Genomic DNA, 13,434 nt, shown 5'->3' on the forward strand with positions numbered 1-13,434 from the left:
CTTATCCAGCAGCCCTTGTCGTCCTTACACAGCATATACGTTTCTCGGTTGACACGTTTTATGATAGAAACAGCAGGAACACACAGGAAAAGGGCAGTCCTCTTGATGGATCACGGAGAAGGCAATGGCACCCCACTCCAGTACTCTTGCCTGGAAAATCCCATGGACGGAGGAGCCTGGTAGGCTACAGTCCATGGTGTCGCTAAGAGTCGGACACGACTGAGCGACTTCACTTTCACTTTACCCTTTCGTGCACTGGAGAAGGAAATGGCAACCCACTCCAGTATTCTTGCCTGGAGAATCCCAGGGACGGCGGAGCCTGGTGGGCTGCCATCTATGGGGTCGCACAGAGTCGGACACGACTAAAGCGACTTAGCAGCAGCAGCAGCAGCAGCAGCAGCTTGATGGATCATCCATCCGAAACCTCCCGCCCGGGCGCGTTGGTGCACAAACCTTGACCCTGTGCGCGCGTGAGTGCGCACGCGCCTGCCGCGGCTCGGGGCCAGTCCAGGACCATGGAGAGGGACCCAGGCCGGCTACCGCCGGGGGTGGGCGCGGTCCAGTGGCGCCTGCGCAGTGGCAAGGAAGCGGCCCCGAATCAAAAGATGCTGGAGCAAACAGCTAGGGCGAAGGGACGGCGCTTTGAGAAGCCCTGCTTGGGCGGGCCTGTTCAAGGAGGACAGGAGGCTCCACACGGAGGCGGGAGGACCAGGACACGGGGCCTGGTCCTGGCCTCTCCCAGGGAACCTCGGCGCTTTCCCAAACGCCCGCCGCTCCAGCCAGCTTTCCGGTCCCTGGCTCCCTCCGTCCTAGGAGATCTGCCTCGGTCCCCACTCAACCCTCCACGGGGCCCAACGTCTGGCGGATACTCCATTCAGGGAAGCTGCCCGCAGGCTGTCTCTTCCCCACGCTCCTCCCCTGGAGAAGAAACTCCAGTGGAAACTCGGCATAAACTGTGTTTAGAAAAGACAGCTGTGAACTGAAGCATCGCACTTCCTCCCCTCTGCACCCCCACAGCCTCCTTCTTCACTTTATCGTCACTCCCAGGCGCCCCCCTCCATCCCGCAGCAGTCCCCTTGGGCCCCTGCTTTCCACTGACCCGGGCCCTCCCTTCCTTGTCTCCCAGCACTGCGTTTGGCGCTGCCAGCCCGGCTGTTACTGCCCCCCAGGCCAGGTGCTGAGTGCCGACGGCACCGTCTGTGTGCAGCCCGGTCACTGCAGCTGCCTGGACCTGCTGACCGGGGAGCGGCACCGTCCAGGCACCCAGCTGGCCAGGCCCGATGGTTGCAACTACTGGTGAGGGCCGGAGGGGGGGGTGGTAGCATGCAGGCAGGATGCCAGGGGTGAGGGCAGGGCTAGTCCACTCTGTATCTCATGCACCCAAGCTCTCCCAGTCTCAGCTGATGCACGCTAGGCTCCCACAAGCCCTGAGAAGATGCAGCAGGTACCTTAACCCTTGCTCTGACAGGTGGGGAAACTGAGGCAGCCAGTTCCGGGGGTCTGGGAGACTTCGGAAAGCTGGGCTTGTGCTTTGAGGGGGTAGGAGGTGGCCATTCGGTGTTTCCTCCTGCTGTCTGGCCTCCTTCAGCCACAGATAACCTGTGGTCACTTCCTCATAGGACTGAGTCCGTAGGACACCTGAGCATGCCCAGAGTAGGTCAGGGATCAGGGGCTGGAGGTGCTGGAGTGTGGGGAGGGGGACTGAGACCTCAGAGGGAAAGGGGAGGCAGACAGGGAGATGCGTGTGTGGAGGGCACAACGCGACTGAGCTGCCCTCTCTCTCTGTGCCTGCGTGCCCCGCCCAGCACCTGCTCCGAGGGCCGGCTCACCTGCACAGACCTGCCTTGCCCAGGTAGGTACCCTGCTCAGAACAAGGTGAGAAGAAGCAGTCTGGGAGCGCAGGGAGGGCTGGGACCAGGGGAGGGATGGCTACATCCCAGGGCTCACCATTCACCCCCACAGTGCCTGGCGCCTGGTGCCCGTGGTTGGAGTGGACGGCATGCTCCCAGCCCTGCCGGAGCCAGACAAGGACCCGCTCCAGGGCCTGCAGCTGCCCGGCGCCACAGCATGGCGGGGCCCCGTGCCCCGGGGAGACAGGGGCCCAGCATCAGAGGGAAACCTGTGCCAGCCCCCCTGAGTGCCCAGGTGAGACGCCCCACTGAGCGGCTCCAATCCCAGTGGGCTGGGACCTCTTGGACCTCCCAAGGCAAAGGGGTGCTTTTGTATTTCTGCCACAGTGGATGGAGCCTGGAGCCCGTGGGGACCGTGGTCTCCCTGTGACGTGTGCCTGGGGCAGTCCCATCGCAGCCGAGCATGTAGCTGGCCCCCCGCCTCTGAGGGAGGCCGGCCCTGCCCCGGCGGCCACAGGCAAAGTCGCCCCTGCCAGAGCAATTCCACTCAGTGCACGGGTGAGGACTTCTGTGGAGATGGCGGGTGGTGGTGGTAGCTTGTAAGGCTAGGGAGATGCTACCTCTGACCTTTGACCCCCTGCATCTGACCCCACTCTCCCCCACTGCATACACACATGCATGCCACTTTCTTTGAGGGAGAGCCCTTAGGGCACTCACCCCATGGAACTGGGCAAGTGAAGGTTCTAGCGGGTGGTGGGCATGATGGGAGGGCTGGTCACCCAACTTGGGACCCCCCCCAAGATGGACCCCCCCAAACCTACCCTCTCTGCTTCCCTCCTGCTGCAGACTGTGCGGGTGGCCAGCGTCTTCTCCCCTGTGGGCAGCCCTGCCCCCGCTCCTGCGAGGACCTGTCCCCCGGGGTCGTATGCCAGCCAGGCTCTACAGGCTGCCAGCAGCCCAGCTGTGGGTGCCCCCCAGGCCAGCTGTCCCAGGATGGCCTTTGTGTGCCCCCTACCCGGTGCCGCTGTCAGTACCAGCCCGGAGCCATGGGTCAGAGCCTCCCCCAACCCGCCCCCCAAGCACAGCAGCGCCCTCCCACCTGGCCCCTGCCACCCTGCCCACGGGGGCCAGCCTGGGACTGCGGGACGGGAACGGGACGGGAACGGGCAACTCCCGCATCCCGCATCCCGGGGCTGGTGCCTGTTGGGGCTTCTGTGTCCTCCGCCCACCAGGACCCGGGTCCCTGTGGGTGGAGACAGCGGGGTAGAGCCCCGAGCAGGGTTGGTGATTGGCTGAGCCGTCTGAAGCACCCGCCCCCCTCCTGTGCCCTCAGGGATCCCTGAGAACCAGAGCCGTTCCGCAGGGTCTGGGCTCAGCTCCTGGGAGAGCCTGGAGCCCGGCGAGGTGGTGATGGGGCCATGTGACAACTGGTGAGCCAAGAGTGCCAGGGAGGCGTGGGCTGCCAGCCAGGCAGGAGGGCCCCCGGGGGAAGTGGGCAGGGCCCTGTCTTCTAAAGCCTCACCCTTGTCCCCAGCACCTGCATGGCGGGCATCCTGCAGTGCCAGGAGGTGCCTGCCTGCCCTGGGCCGGGGCTGTGGGGCTCCTGGGGCCCCTGGGAGGACTGCAGTGTCTCCTGTGGCGGAGGGGAGCAGCTGCGCTCCCGCCACTGCCCACGGCCCCCCTGCCCGGGGCCTGCCCGCCAGAGCCGCACCTGCCACACCCACGTCTGCAGAGGTGAGCCCTGGCCCAGGCTCTGACTGGGCACCCTGACTTTGCTCCTGATCCGCATCCTGGCCTTTGACCCTGACTCACAGGTTGCCTTTTGATCTCTCCCACCGCATTGCCACGTGCCGCCCCTCACCCAGGCCGGTGGTGGGCAAACGGAGGAGGAAGCAGGCGGATTTGGGGGGCAAGGGAGACTGTAGGAGCAGGCATGACCCAGGACCCGGCCAAGGGAGAGTGTGGTCCACACGACTCTGGGGGACACTGGAGGGGATGGGCACTGGGGTGAACAGAGGCGGGCACAGCAGGCTGCGAGGGCGGTGTGGTGCGGGCACTCACTCGGGGGTTCCCTTCAGAGGCAGGCTGCCCGGCCGGGCGTCTGTACCGCGAGTGCCAGCCCGGAGAGGGGTGCCCCTTCTCCTGCGCCCACATTACCGGGCAGGTGGGCTGCTTCTCCGCCAGCTGCGAGGAGGGCTGTCACTGCCCCGAGGGCACCTTCCTGCACCGCTCGGCCTGTGTCCAGGTTAGGACTCCCACTGCCAGGAGCCCAGGGCCCTCCCCTCACCCATGAATTCTCACCTCTGCAGACCCCATAGCCTCTGGACGGCCTCTAAGCGTCCTGACTTAGAGCCGGTGGCCCTGAGCCCCCAGGCAAGGGAAGGAACACCCCGAGTCAGGGGACAGTTCTCAGCAGAGCTAAATTCAAACGCAGGTGTCCCTGTTCCTGGCTCAGGCCCTTTCCACCTCCCTTGATCCCCTCTCGCGGGTCCCATCCTGTAAATGGTCTCTGTTGACCCTGCCGTGTCCTGGCTAAGTGCTCTGATCAGGAAGGCACCTGGCCAGCTCTGGTCAAGCCACAGCCTTACATTGCTCATGGTCAGCCTCCCGATGCAGGTACACAGTCCCTTTTGCTACTGGAAGTGCAGTCTCGGCCCAGAGCTGTCCAGATCGTCCTTCCTGCCCATTTGCTTCTCCCTCCCCTCTTCCAAGGATGTCCTCCGGGGCGGGGGTGGGGCAGAGGACTGCCCCCTGGCAGGTGGCTCCAGCCCTTGTCTCTGCACTTTCTCCCTCACCCCAGGAGTGCCCCTGTGTGCTCACCACCTCGCAGCTGCAGGAGCTGGAAGTTGCCAGAGCTAGCCTGGGGGCTCACCTATCTGTTCTGGGAGAGGACCGTCAGCCTTTTGGGCCTGGCGATGAGTTGGGCTCGGGTCAGAGCCTCCGTATAGGCTGCCACAACTGGTGAGGGGGATGATGAGGGTGTGGGAGATTTGGGGTGGACAGAATTTGAGGGTTAAGGGGTGAGAGGATGTGTTGGGGGGGCTCTGCACCCCTTCCCCCACCCGCCCTTGCCGCTTGACCCCGGGCTCACCCTGGCTCTGTCTCCTCGCCCTTGGGGGCTGACATGTCTGCCCGCATGCACCCCTTTCTCCTGGAGTCCAAGCTTCAGGCCCCTCATCCTCACACCCTCTCCCCAGCTCCTGTGTGCATGGGAAGCTGTCCTGCTCCATGGGGGACTGCTCCAAGGCTGCTGGTGGCTTCGGCCCCTGGGGTCCGTGGGGCCCCTGCTCCCGTTCCTGCGGCGGGCTGGGCACCCGCACCCGCAGCCGCCAGTGTGTGCGCCCCATGCCTGCTCCCGGTGGCCAGGGCTGCCGCGGGCCCCGCTGGGACATCGAGTACTGCCCCAGCCCTGAGTGCCCAGGTGAGGGAAGGGGGGCGAGGTGGGAGGCATCTGGCTGGCTCTTTGTCCCTTCCTGTCTGTCCATCCCTGTTCCCACTCTGAGTCTAGCTCTGCGTTTCTCTTCTGTTCAGACACATTCAACCAAATTTCTGGAACTCTTGCCAAATGTGTGTTGGGGATTGGGTGGGGAGTGAGGACCCTGACCTTGGAGTCCAGGGGCTCAGATAACCCATTTTGGCATGGTCGGGGGGCGCCCTGTAGGAGAGTGCATGTGCTCAGGAAAATGGGGGAGATTAAGAATTCTCCTAGGGAGACAGTCTAGGAGGGCTTCCTGGAGGAGGTGGCATCTGAGGGGGTCTGAGGGATGGAGAGGACTCTGACGAGCATTGGAGGAAGGGATGCCAGGAATCAGGCATGGCCTGAGCAGAGGCCTTGCTACTGTGAGCAAGTGCTGTGCTTGGTGCCTGGGCTGTCTGGGCTGAACCAGGTAGCAACAGGTTTGGGGAACTTGACCACCAGCCTGGGGTTTGAGCCTCGTGCGCTACAGTCTGGGAAACACTTCTGAGAAGGTTTCCTTTGGCACAGGGGCTGCAGGGTCCACGGTGGAGCCACCGACAGGCCTTCCAGGTATCAGACTCCCCAGGCTCCCACCCCGATTCCCCACACCCCTCCCTCTGGGAAGAGCAAGCCCCGTTCCTCCTCCCTCTCCAGCCCTGCTTCTGGGAGCCCAGGAGCTCAGGGCTGACTCCTCGGGGGTCTCCTCTCCCCACCCAAGGCGGCTGGGGCCTGTGGTCTCCATGGTCCCCCTGCTCCGGCACCTGCACAGACCTGGCTCACCCCGCTTGGCGCAGCCGCAGCCGCCTCTGCCTGGCGAACTGCACTGGGGGGGCCGCTTCCCAGGAACGCCCCTGCAACCTGCCCTCCTGCACAGGTTTGCCTTCCGGTCCTGACCTCTGACCCTGCCCCGGGTCTGGACCCTGAGCCTCCCCTCTGATGCGTCATTCTAACCCCAGCCAGCGTCCAGCCCCAAGCCCCACATCTAATACCCCTAGTGCAAATACGGAGTTCTCAACCTGACACTGGGCCTTCTTTATGAACCCCAAAAGCTGTTGGGGAGCCCTGCCACCTTCCAGCCATCCTCACTCATGTGACTACCAAACACTTCCCCCCCAAAAGGTCCCATCCAAATCCCTCAGCCGCCTTGGGAGTCTGGGACTACTGTCTCCCCCCTCCCTACCACTGTCATCCCGAGAGAAGGGAAACTGAGGCCCGGTTGCCAAAGCCACACAACAGTCAGGATCAGATCTGAAAGGGGGGCAAGACAGGGCATAGCCAGCCCTGGCCGAGGAGGTCAGCACTTGAGCTGGTGGGGGAAGGCTGGGGGTCAGGGGCCTGGCTGCAGCTCAGCTTCATCCTGTCCCACCCACAGAGCTGCCCCTGTGCCCGGGGCCCGGCTGTGTGGCCGGGAACTGTTCCTGGACTGCCTGGGCCCCATGGGAGCCGTGCTCCCGCAGCTGTGGGGTGGGCCAGCAGCGCCGCCTGCGGGCCTACCACCCCCCAGGGCCCGGGGGACACTGGTGCCCCGACGTGCTTACAGCCTACCAGGAACGCCGCTTCTGCAACCTGCGAGCTTGCCCAGGTGCGGTGGGTGGTGAGGGCCCAGCGGGAGTGCCCTTCCTTAGCATCAGTGCCCCCCAACCCCGGGCCCTTCCGTCTCCAGCATGGGACCTCGCCTCAGTCTCGGGGGACACGTGGGGGCCTCTGCCTGAGCCAGACCCCTCGTGCGGCCCTACTCTTCCCCGTTCAGTGCCCGGAGGCTGGTCACGCTGGAGCACCTGGTCCTGGTGCGACCGGAGCTGCGGAGGGGGCCGATCCCTGAGGAGCCGCAGCTGCTCGAGCCCCCCACCCAAGAACGGGGGTGCCGCGTGTGTTGGGGAGAGGCACCACGCACGACTTTGCAATCCCGCGCCCTGTGGTACGGCCGCGGTGCCAGCCCTCCTGCCCTTGCTCTCTGCAAAGCTCTCCCCACCCCCACCCTCTAATTTCACCCCCACATCACTGTGCAATGTGGATGAGGGCGGCAGGCTGCTGCCTCGTTGGCCAGTGAAGAAAACCAAGCCCAGCAAGGGCAGATGCTGGTGGGGTCTGGGCTTTGGGCAAGGACTCCCAGTGGCCAGGGATGAGCTGCCCAATCCGTCCCCACTGCCCACCCCCACCCGGGACTAGAACTCATTCTCTTAGCTGTGACCCCCCCCCACCTTCAGTTCCTGGAACCACCTGGTCAAGAGTTTCAGGGGGTTTGAGGATAACAGTCTTGAGATCCTTGGTGCCTGGGAGGTCCACTGAGCCAGGCAGGTTGTCACCCCCACTACCCACTCCGAGCTTCAGCTCCTTCTGCAGTTGGTTCTTCCAAGCTCACTGACCCTATGGACCCTGTACTCTAAGGCCCACCGCCTCTGTTAGGACCACCCCCCACAACCCCCCATCCCTTCCATCCTTCTCTGGATGAACACAAAGGAGCCACATAGGTGAGAATGTTGGCTTTTAGATGCACCCATTCAGTCCAGCTCAGCAAACACTTATCAGGAGCAGGCTAGGCACGGGGCACTCACAGTGAGAGGAACTGACTGTCACTCAGAGTGTCCCCATCCCAGGGTCTCCCCAAGACCCCAGGTTTCCCTGGGCCTCAGCCCAAGGGAGGGACAGGTCATACAGCTTTGCGGATGTCAGGGTGGCCCCCATGGGGCAGGGGGAGTGTTCCCGAGTCCCAGAGCTCAGGACCCTCTTGACTCCGGTCTTCCCATCTGTCCAGAGGAGGGCTGCCCAGCAGGCATGGAGGTGGTCAGCTGTGCCAACCGCTGCCCCCGCCGCTGCTCAGACCTGCAGGAGGGGATCGTGTGTCAGGAGGACCAGGCCTGCCAGCAGGGCTGCCGCTGTCCCGAGGGTAGGTACTCCCTTCGGGCATGGCAGGTTGGCTCAGCGGGAAGGCAGAGAGGGCCCTGGGGTGCGGGCATCATCAGCTCTGGAGGGCCGCCTCCCTGCAGGGTCCCTGGAGCAGGATGGCGGCTGCGTGCCTCTCGGGCATTGCGAGTGCACGGATGCCCAGGGCCACAGCTGGGCCCCGGGGAGCCAGCACCAGGAGGCCTGCAACAACTGCACGTGCCAGGCGGGGCAGCTCTCCTGCACGGCCCAGCCCTGCCCGCCTCCTGCCCACTGCGCCTGGAGCCGCTGGTCAGCCTGGAGTCCCTGCAGCCGCTCGTGTGGGCCCGCAGGGCAGCAGAGCCGCTTCCGGTATGGGGCAGTGCCAGGCCTGTGTCACCTCTCCCCACCGGGGCCTCCCGCGGCCTGGACATGGTCTCCCGGACTGCCAGGTTTCCTGGATCCTGTCTCCACTGGTGACTTTGTGCCCACACCGTGACCTGGCCTTGGCTTTGGTCCCTGGTCATCCTTGCCTTTCCTTAGCCACCTCCACACCCACGCTGGGCTTCCCCAGGGGCGGCGGGAGGCGTGACAAAGGGCCCGGGGCCATCTCTCACTTTCTCCACCCTGGGCCCCCACCCAGGTCTTCCACATCGGGCTCGTGGGCCCTAGAGTGTCGGGAGGAGCAGTCCCAGAGCCAGCCCTGCCCTCAGCCCCCATGCCCACCCCTGTGCCTGCAGGGCACCCGCCCCCGCTCCCTGGGGGACAGCTGGCAGCAGGACGGATGCCAGCAGTGGTAAGCCCTGGGGCAGGGGTGGGGGGCGGACAGGGGAGGGTGCCATCCTGCTGGGCAGCAGCGTCTCTGAGTCTGGGCTCCTCCCTCAGCTCCTGCACCCCGGAGGGCATCATATGCGAAGACGCCGAGTGTGCAGGTCTGGGGGGTTCATTCCCAAACCCCCACCACCCTAACTAGCCTCCCACCTCGCCCTCCGTCTACCAGCTCTGTCTGCGTTTCCCTCCCGCCGCGAATTTCCAACTGCCGGCCCCTGTGTGCTGAAGGTCCCGTCCAACCCTCTGCCCCTTTGCTTCTCTGATTTCTCTAACCTCCCCTCTGCCTCTCGCAGGGCCCGGGGCCTGGATGCCGTGGTCCCCCTGGTCCGACTGCCCTGTCTCCTGTGGAGGCGGAAACCAGGTCCGCACCCGGGTTTGCGTGGCCTCGGCCCCTCCCCAAGGAGGCTCCCCCTGTCTGGGCCCCGACGCCCAGAGCCAGCGCTGCGGGACGCAGCCTTGCCCAACACTGCTGGACGCCTGCTCCTGGGGCTCCTGGGGGCCCTGCTCCCGCAGCTGTGGTCCGGGCCTGGCCTCCCGCTCTGCGTCCTGCCCCTGCCCGCTGGCCGAGGCTGACCCCACTTGCAACGGTACCTCCCCGCGCCTGGATACCCAGGCCTGCTATGCAGGGCCCTGCCTGGGTGAGTGTGCATCAGAAGCAAACCCCTCTTCTCTGTCCCCTACCTGCGCAAGATCCAGGGAGTGTTTATTATTACAACCAACTTCCAGATTATCTCCCCCAAACATACGTCTGTCTATCTCCTCCCAAGGGATTCCCAGGGGGCTCAGTGGTAAAAAATCTGCGTGCCAGTGCAGGAGCCACAGGGGACCTGGGTTCGATCCCCGGTTTGGGAAGATCCTCTGGAGGAGGGCATGATGACCCACTCCAGTGTTCTTGCCTGGAGAATCTCATGGACAGAGGAGCCTGGCGGACTACAGTCCGTGGGGTCACAAAGAATCGGACACAACTGAGTGACCGAGCATGCTCGCACCTCCTCTCAAGACTTTTTGCAGTGTTTTCTCTCTTCCCACCATCAATCCTTTAGAGCCCTGTGGAATGTGACCCTCACTTCTGGGTGGCTGGGAAGCCCGCCAGCTGGAACCTTTCAGAATTCTTGGCTTCTTTTTGCCCTTTGCCGGTTCAGGGTGTTGGCTGGGGCTGGGATGAGAGGGAGGGGCTGGTGGGAGAGAGGCTGGGGAGCCCAGAGAGGCCCCTGGCTGAGCCCTGGCCCCACTTGGTCCCTAGAGGAGTGTGTGTGGAGCAGCTGGAGCGTCTGGACGCAGTGTTCATGCCAGGTGCTGGTCCAGCAGCGCTACCGACACCAGAGACCCGTGCCCGGGGGGGCCGGTGCAGGCCCCCCCTGCACTCGACTGGACGGCCACTTCCGGCCTTGCCTCATCGGCAACTGCTCCGGTGAGGCCCCAGGAGCAAGGAGCCGGGGAGCTGAACCCTGCCAGGGGCTTCCCGGGGTCCCCGGTGGGCACCGCCAGCTTCTCTTAGAGTGATCCTCAGGGTGCCCAGGTCCTCAGAGAGCCCTACAGGGACTCTGTCCTTGGCTGGGACCCTGCTCCAGCTCTTCCCTGCCTCACCCTCGGGTGCTCGCCCCCTCTCTGCCCCCCAAGCCTTCACTGTGGTTTTCCCACTTTGCAGCCACAGGCCCAGCTGTGTCTTTGTGTCTGTGTGTCTTTTCTGTAGTTGCAGTGAGTGGGGACTGCTCTCTAGTTGCAGTGCTTGGTTTTCTCATTGCTTCTCTAGTTGCAGAGCACATGCTCTAGGGCATGTGGGCTTCAGTAGTTGCAGCACGTGAGCTCCGCAGTTGTAGCTCTTGGTCTCTAGAGCACAGGCTCAATAGTTGTAGCCTACGGGCTTAGTTGCTCCTCGGTATGTGGGAGCTTCCCAGACCAGGGATCGAACCTGTGTCTCCTGCATTGGCGGGTGGATTCTCTACCACTGAGCCACCAGGGAAGCCCCCCAGCTGCTGCTTTGTGTCCACTGTTAGCTGCCCCAGGCATGGTGGGTCTTTACCCACTTCTTACTCCAGCTGCCCTCCGTCTCCACCCCTCTGCATCCCACCTGCCAATCCTGGGAGCTACCTGCAAGGGCCTGACAGTCCTCACCCATCCCTGGAGGTGCCTACAGGGACTGAGTGGGCATGGATGGGGCAACACTGGTCTGTCCTTACCTATAGCAGGGGGGCAGTATCTTGCACTCTTACCAGGTGACCTCAAGGGGAGGTGATGGGACCATGCACTGTGCCCTCTGGGTTTGGGGGACAGAGGGTGTCTCTGGGCTGCACCCCCCACCAGCCTGCCTGCCTCTCCATGCAGAGGACAGCTGCACACCTCCCTTCGAGTTCCAGGCCTGCGGCTCCCCCTGCACCGGACTCTGTGCCACATACCTGAGCCCTCGGCTCTGCCAGGACCTGCCACCCTGCCAGCCTGGCTGCTATTGCCCCGAGGTGAGGGGTGGAGCCAGGGGAGATGCCCTGGGAGGAGGGGTCCCCTGTCCACTCTCCCACACCTCCTCCCGTCCCCTCCGAACCGCTCGTCTGGACAGTGCTTCACATTCTGCCAGGCTGCCCACACCACTAACTCAGCAGCATGCACGGCATCTGCTGGGGGCCAGGCATGGGCGGGCATTAGGGTGACAACGAGATGGCTGCCACACGGCCCTGTCCCCTGTCCTCTTCTGCACAGGGGCTGCTGGAGCAGGCTGGAGGCTGCGTACCCCCAGAACAGTGTAACTGCCAGCACGTCTCAGGAGAAGGAGCTGGGGTGACCCTGGCCCCCGGGGACCACCTGCAGCTGGGCTGCAAAGAGTGGTGAGTATTGGGGGTGAGGGAGGTGGCACAGAGGCCTGGGACCAGGGAGAAGGAGGGGTTCTGCAGGGTGGCCTGACCCCCGCAGAGAAGGCCAAGCAAAGCCCCAAGGTTCCAGCCTCCCCCTGCTCCAAATGAGCCCAGAGCCCAGGTTACCCCTATATGAGCCCCCCACTCACCAACCTACCATTCTGGGCTGGGTCCTGCCTCCCGGAGCCCACCCTGACCACCCCCTCCCACAGTGAATGCCAGCGCGGGGAGCTACAGTGCACCAGCCAGGGCTGTCAAGGTAACTGGACCGAGGAGACCAGCTGTCTCTCTTTTTCCAGGACGCGGGTAGGGGGCTGGATTTCTGCCCAGGACTAGGGTAGGGGTAGGTTTTTGCCCAGGACTGGGTGGGGGGTGGGTTTCCGGCACTTGGAACTTTCATTTCTAGGACTGGGAGAGTCCCAGACAAACCAGGATGGTTGGTCCCCCCTACTCTGGCTCTCCTGTTTCTGGAACTTTCTGGTCACAGCACGAGCCCCTTGTTCCCCATCCACTGTGGTCCCTGGGAAGGACATTCACAAGCCACCCTTCCTAGGTCTTCTGCCTCTCAGCGGCTGGTCTGAGTGGTCACCCTGTGGGCCCTGCCTGCCCCTTGGCCTGCTGGCCCCTGCCTCCAGGACTGCCCTAGAGGAGCGTAGGCCCCAGGACCCGACTGGCCTGTCCCCCACCTCGGCCCCCACGCTGGCTTCAGAGCAGCACCGCCACCGCCTCTGTTTGGATCCTGAGACTGGGAGGCCGTGGGCTGGGAACCCAGACCTCTGCACTGTGCCACTTAGCCAGCAGCGCCTCTGCCCAGACCCTGAAGCCTGCCAAGGTGATGGGGAGGGAGCAGAGCCACGTGGGGCGGGGCCTGGAAAGGGACAGGGGGCCGGCCGAGTAGGCTGGGAAGGGGCGGAGCCTGGGGGCGGGGCCTGGCCGGGTAGGGCTGGGCTTTGTGTTCATGTCAGTGTCCGAGTTAGCTGGCTGGCTCACCCTCCTGCTAGTCTCCAGGGTCTGCTGGATTTGAGGTTGGAAGGGGGCAGCAGCAGCTGGAAGAGGAGATAGGGGGCTCAGGGCTGCAGAGGGAGGCAGGTGGAGGGAGGTGGGCCTGGGCACTGACTCCCATTTTCTCTCCCCAGACTTATGTCAGTGGGGTCCCTGGGGGGCCTGGAGCCCCTGCCAGGTGCCCTGCAGTGGGGGATTCCGGCTGCGCTGGAGAGAGGCCAGGAGCCCCCCTCGAGGAGGCTGCCGCGGGCCATGGGCTCAGACTGAGAGCTGTAACATGGGGCCTTGCCCAGGTATCGGCTCAAGCATAAGGAGGGGCCAGGGATGTGGCCCCTGGGGTCGGGTAGGGGGCTGCTGCCTCAGTCCCTGGAGGTGCCCGTGGAAGGCTGGGGACTCGAGAACACCCCAGTTCAGACTCTGACCTTCTGGTCCGCAGGAGAGATCTGTGAGGCCCGGGACACCGTGCCCACCCCTGACTGTGCCAACCAGTGCCCGAGGAGCTGTGCCGACCTCTGGGACCGCGTGGAGTGTCTGCAGGGACCGTGCCGCCCAGGTGGCCAGGCCATGCCCACCGCCTGGCCCGGGA

The 13,434-nt window shown here is 64.4% G+C and overlaps 1 protein-coding gene across 1 annotated transcript in view; it reads left to right on the top strand.

Annotated features, from left to right (window-relative positions):
- LOC145524623 (SCO-spondin-like) overlaps positions 1-13,434 on the top strand; it is a 51,871-nt gene that overhangs the window by 33,236 nt on the left and 5,201 nt on the right. Inside the window, 26 exon segments of the mRNA XM_081537217.1 lie at positions 1,127-1,296; positions 1,806-1,852; positions 1,963-2,145; positions 2,238-2,408; positions 2,697-2,900; positions 3,184-3,280; positions 3,385-3,584; positions 3,929-4,095; positions 4,651-4,811; positions 5,048-5,271; positions 5,836-5,877; positions 6,026-6,181; positions 6,680-6,889; positions 7,058-7,225; positions 8,063-8,194; positions 8,295-8,541; positions 8,813-8,965; positions 9,055-9,101; positions 9,294-9,638; positions 10,244-10,411; positions 11,326-11,456; positions 11,695-11,819; positions 12,059-12,105; positions 12,400-12,678; positions 12,983-13,141; positions 13,285-13,401. Coding sequence (XP_081393343.1) covers positions 1,127-1,296; positions 1,806-1,852; positions 1,963-2,145; positions 2,238-2,408; positions 2,697-2,900; positions 3,184-3,280; positions 3,385-3,584; positions 3,929-4,095; positions 4,651-4,811; positions 5,048-5,271; positions 5,836-5,877; positions 6,026-6,181; positions 6,680-6,889; positions 7,058-7,225; positions 8,063-8,194; positions 8,295-8,541; positions 8,813-8,965; positions 9,055-9,101; positions 9,294-9,638; positions 10,244-10,411; positions 11,326-11,456; positions 11,695-11,819; positions 12,059-12,105; positions 12,400-12,678; positions 12,983-13,141; positions 13,285-13,401 — 4,150 coding nt within the window.

Source organism: Giraffa tippelskirchi, chromosome 10 (genome assembly GCF_054371585.1).
Source record: "Giraffa tippelskirchi isolate mGirTip1 chromosome 10, T2T-mGirTip1v1.2.pri, whole genome shotgun sequence".
In the NCBI taxonomy this organism is placed as follows: domain Eukaryota; kingdom Metazoa; phylum Chordata; class Mammalia; order Artiodactyla; family Giraffidae; genus Giraffa; species Giraffa tippelskirchi.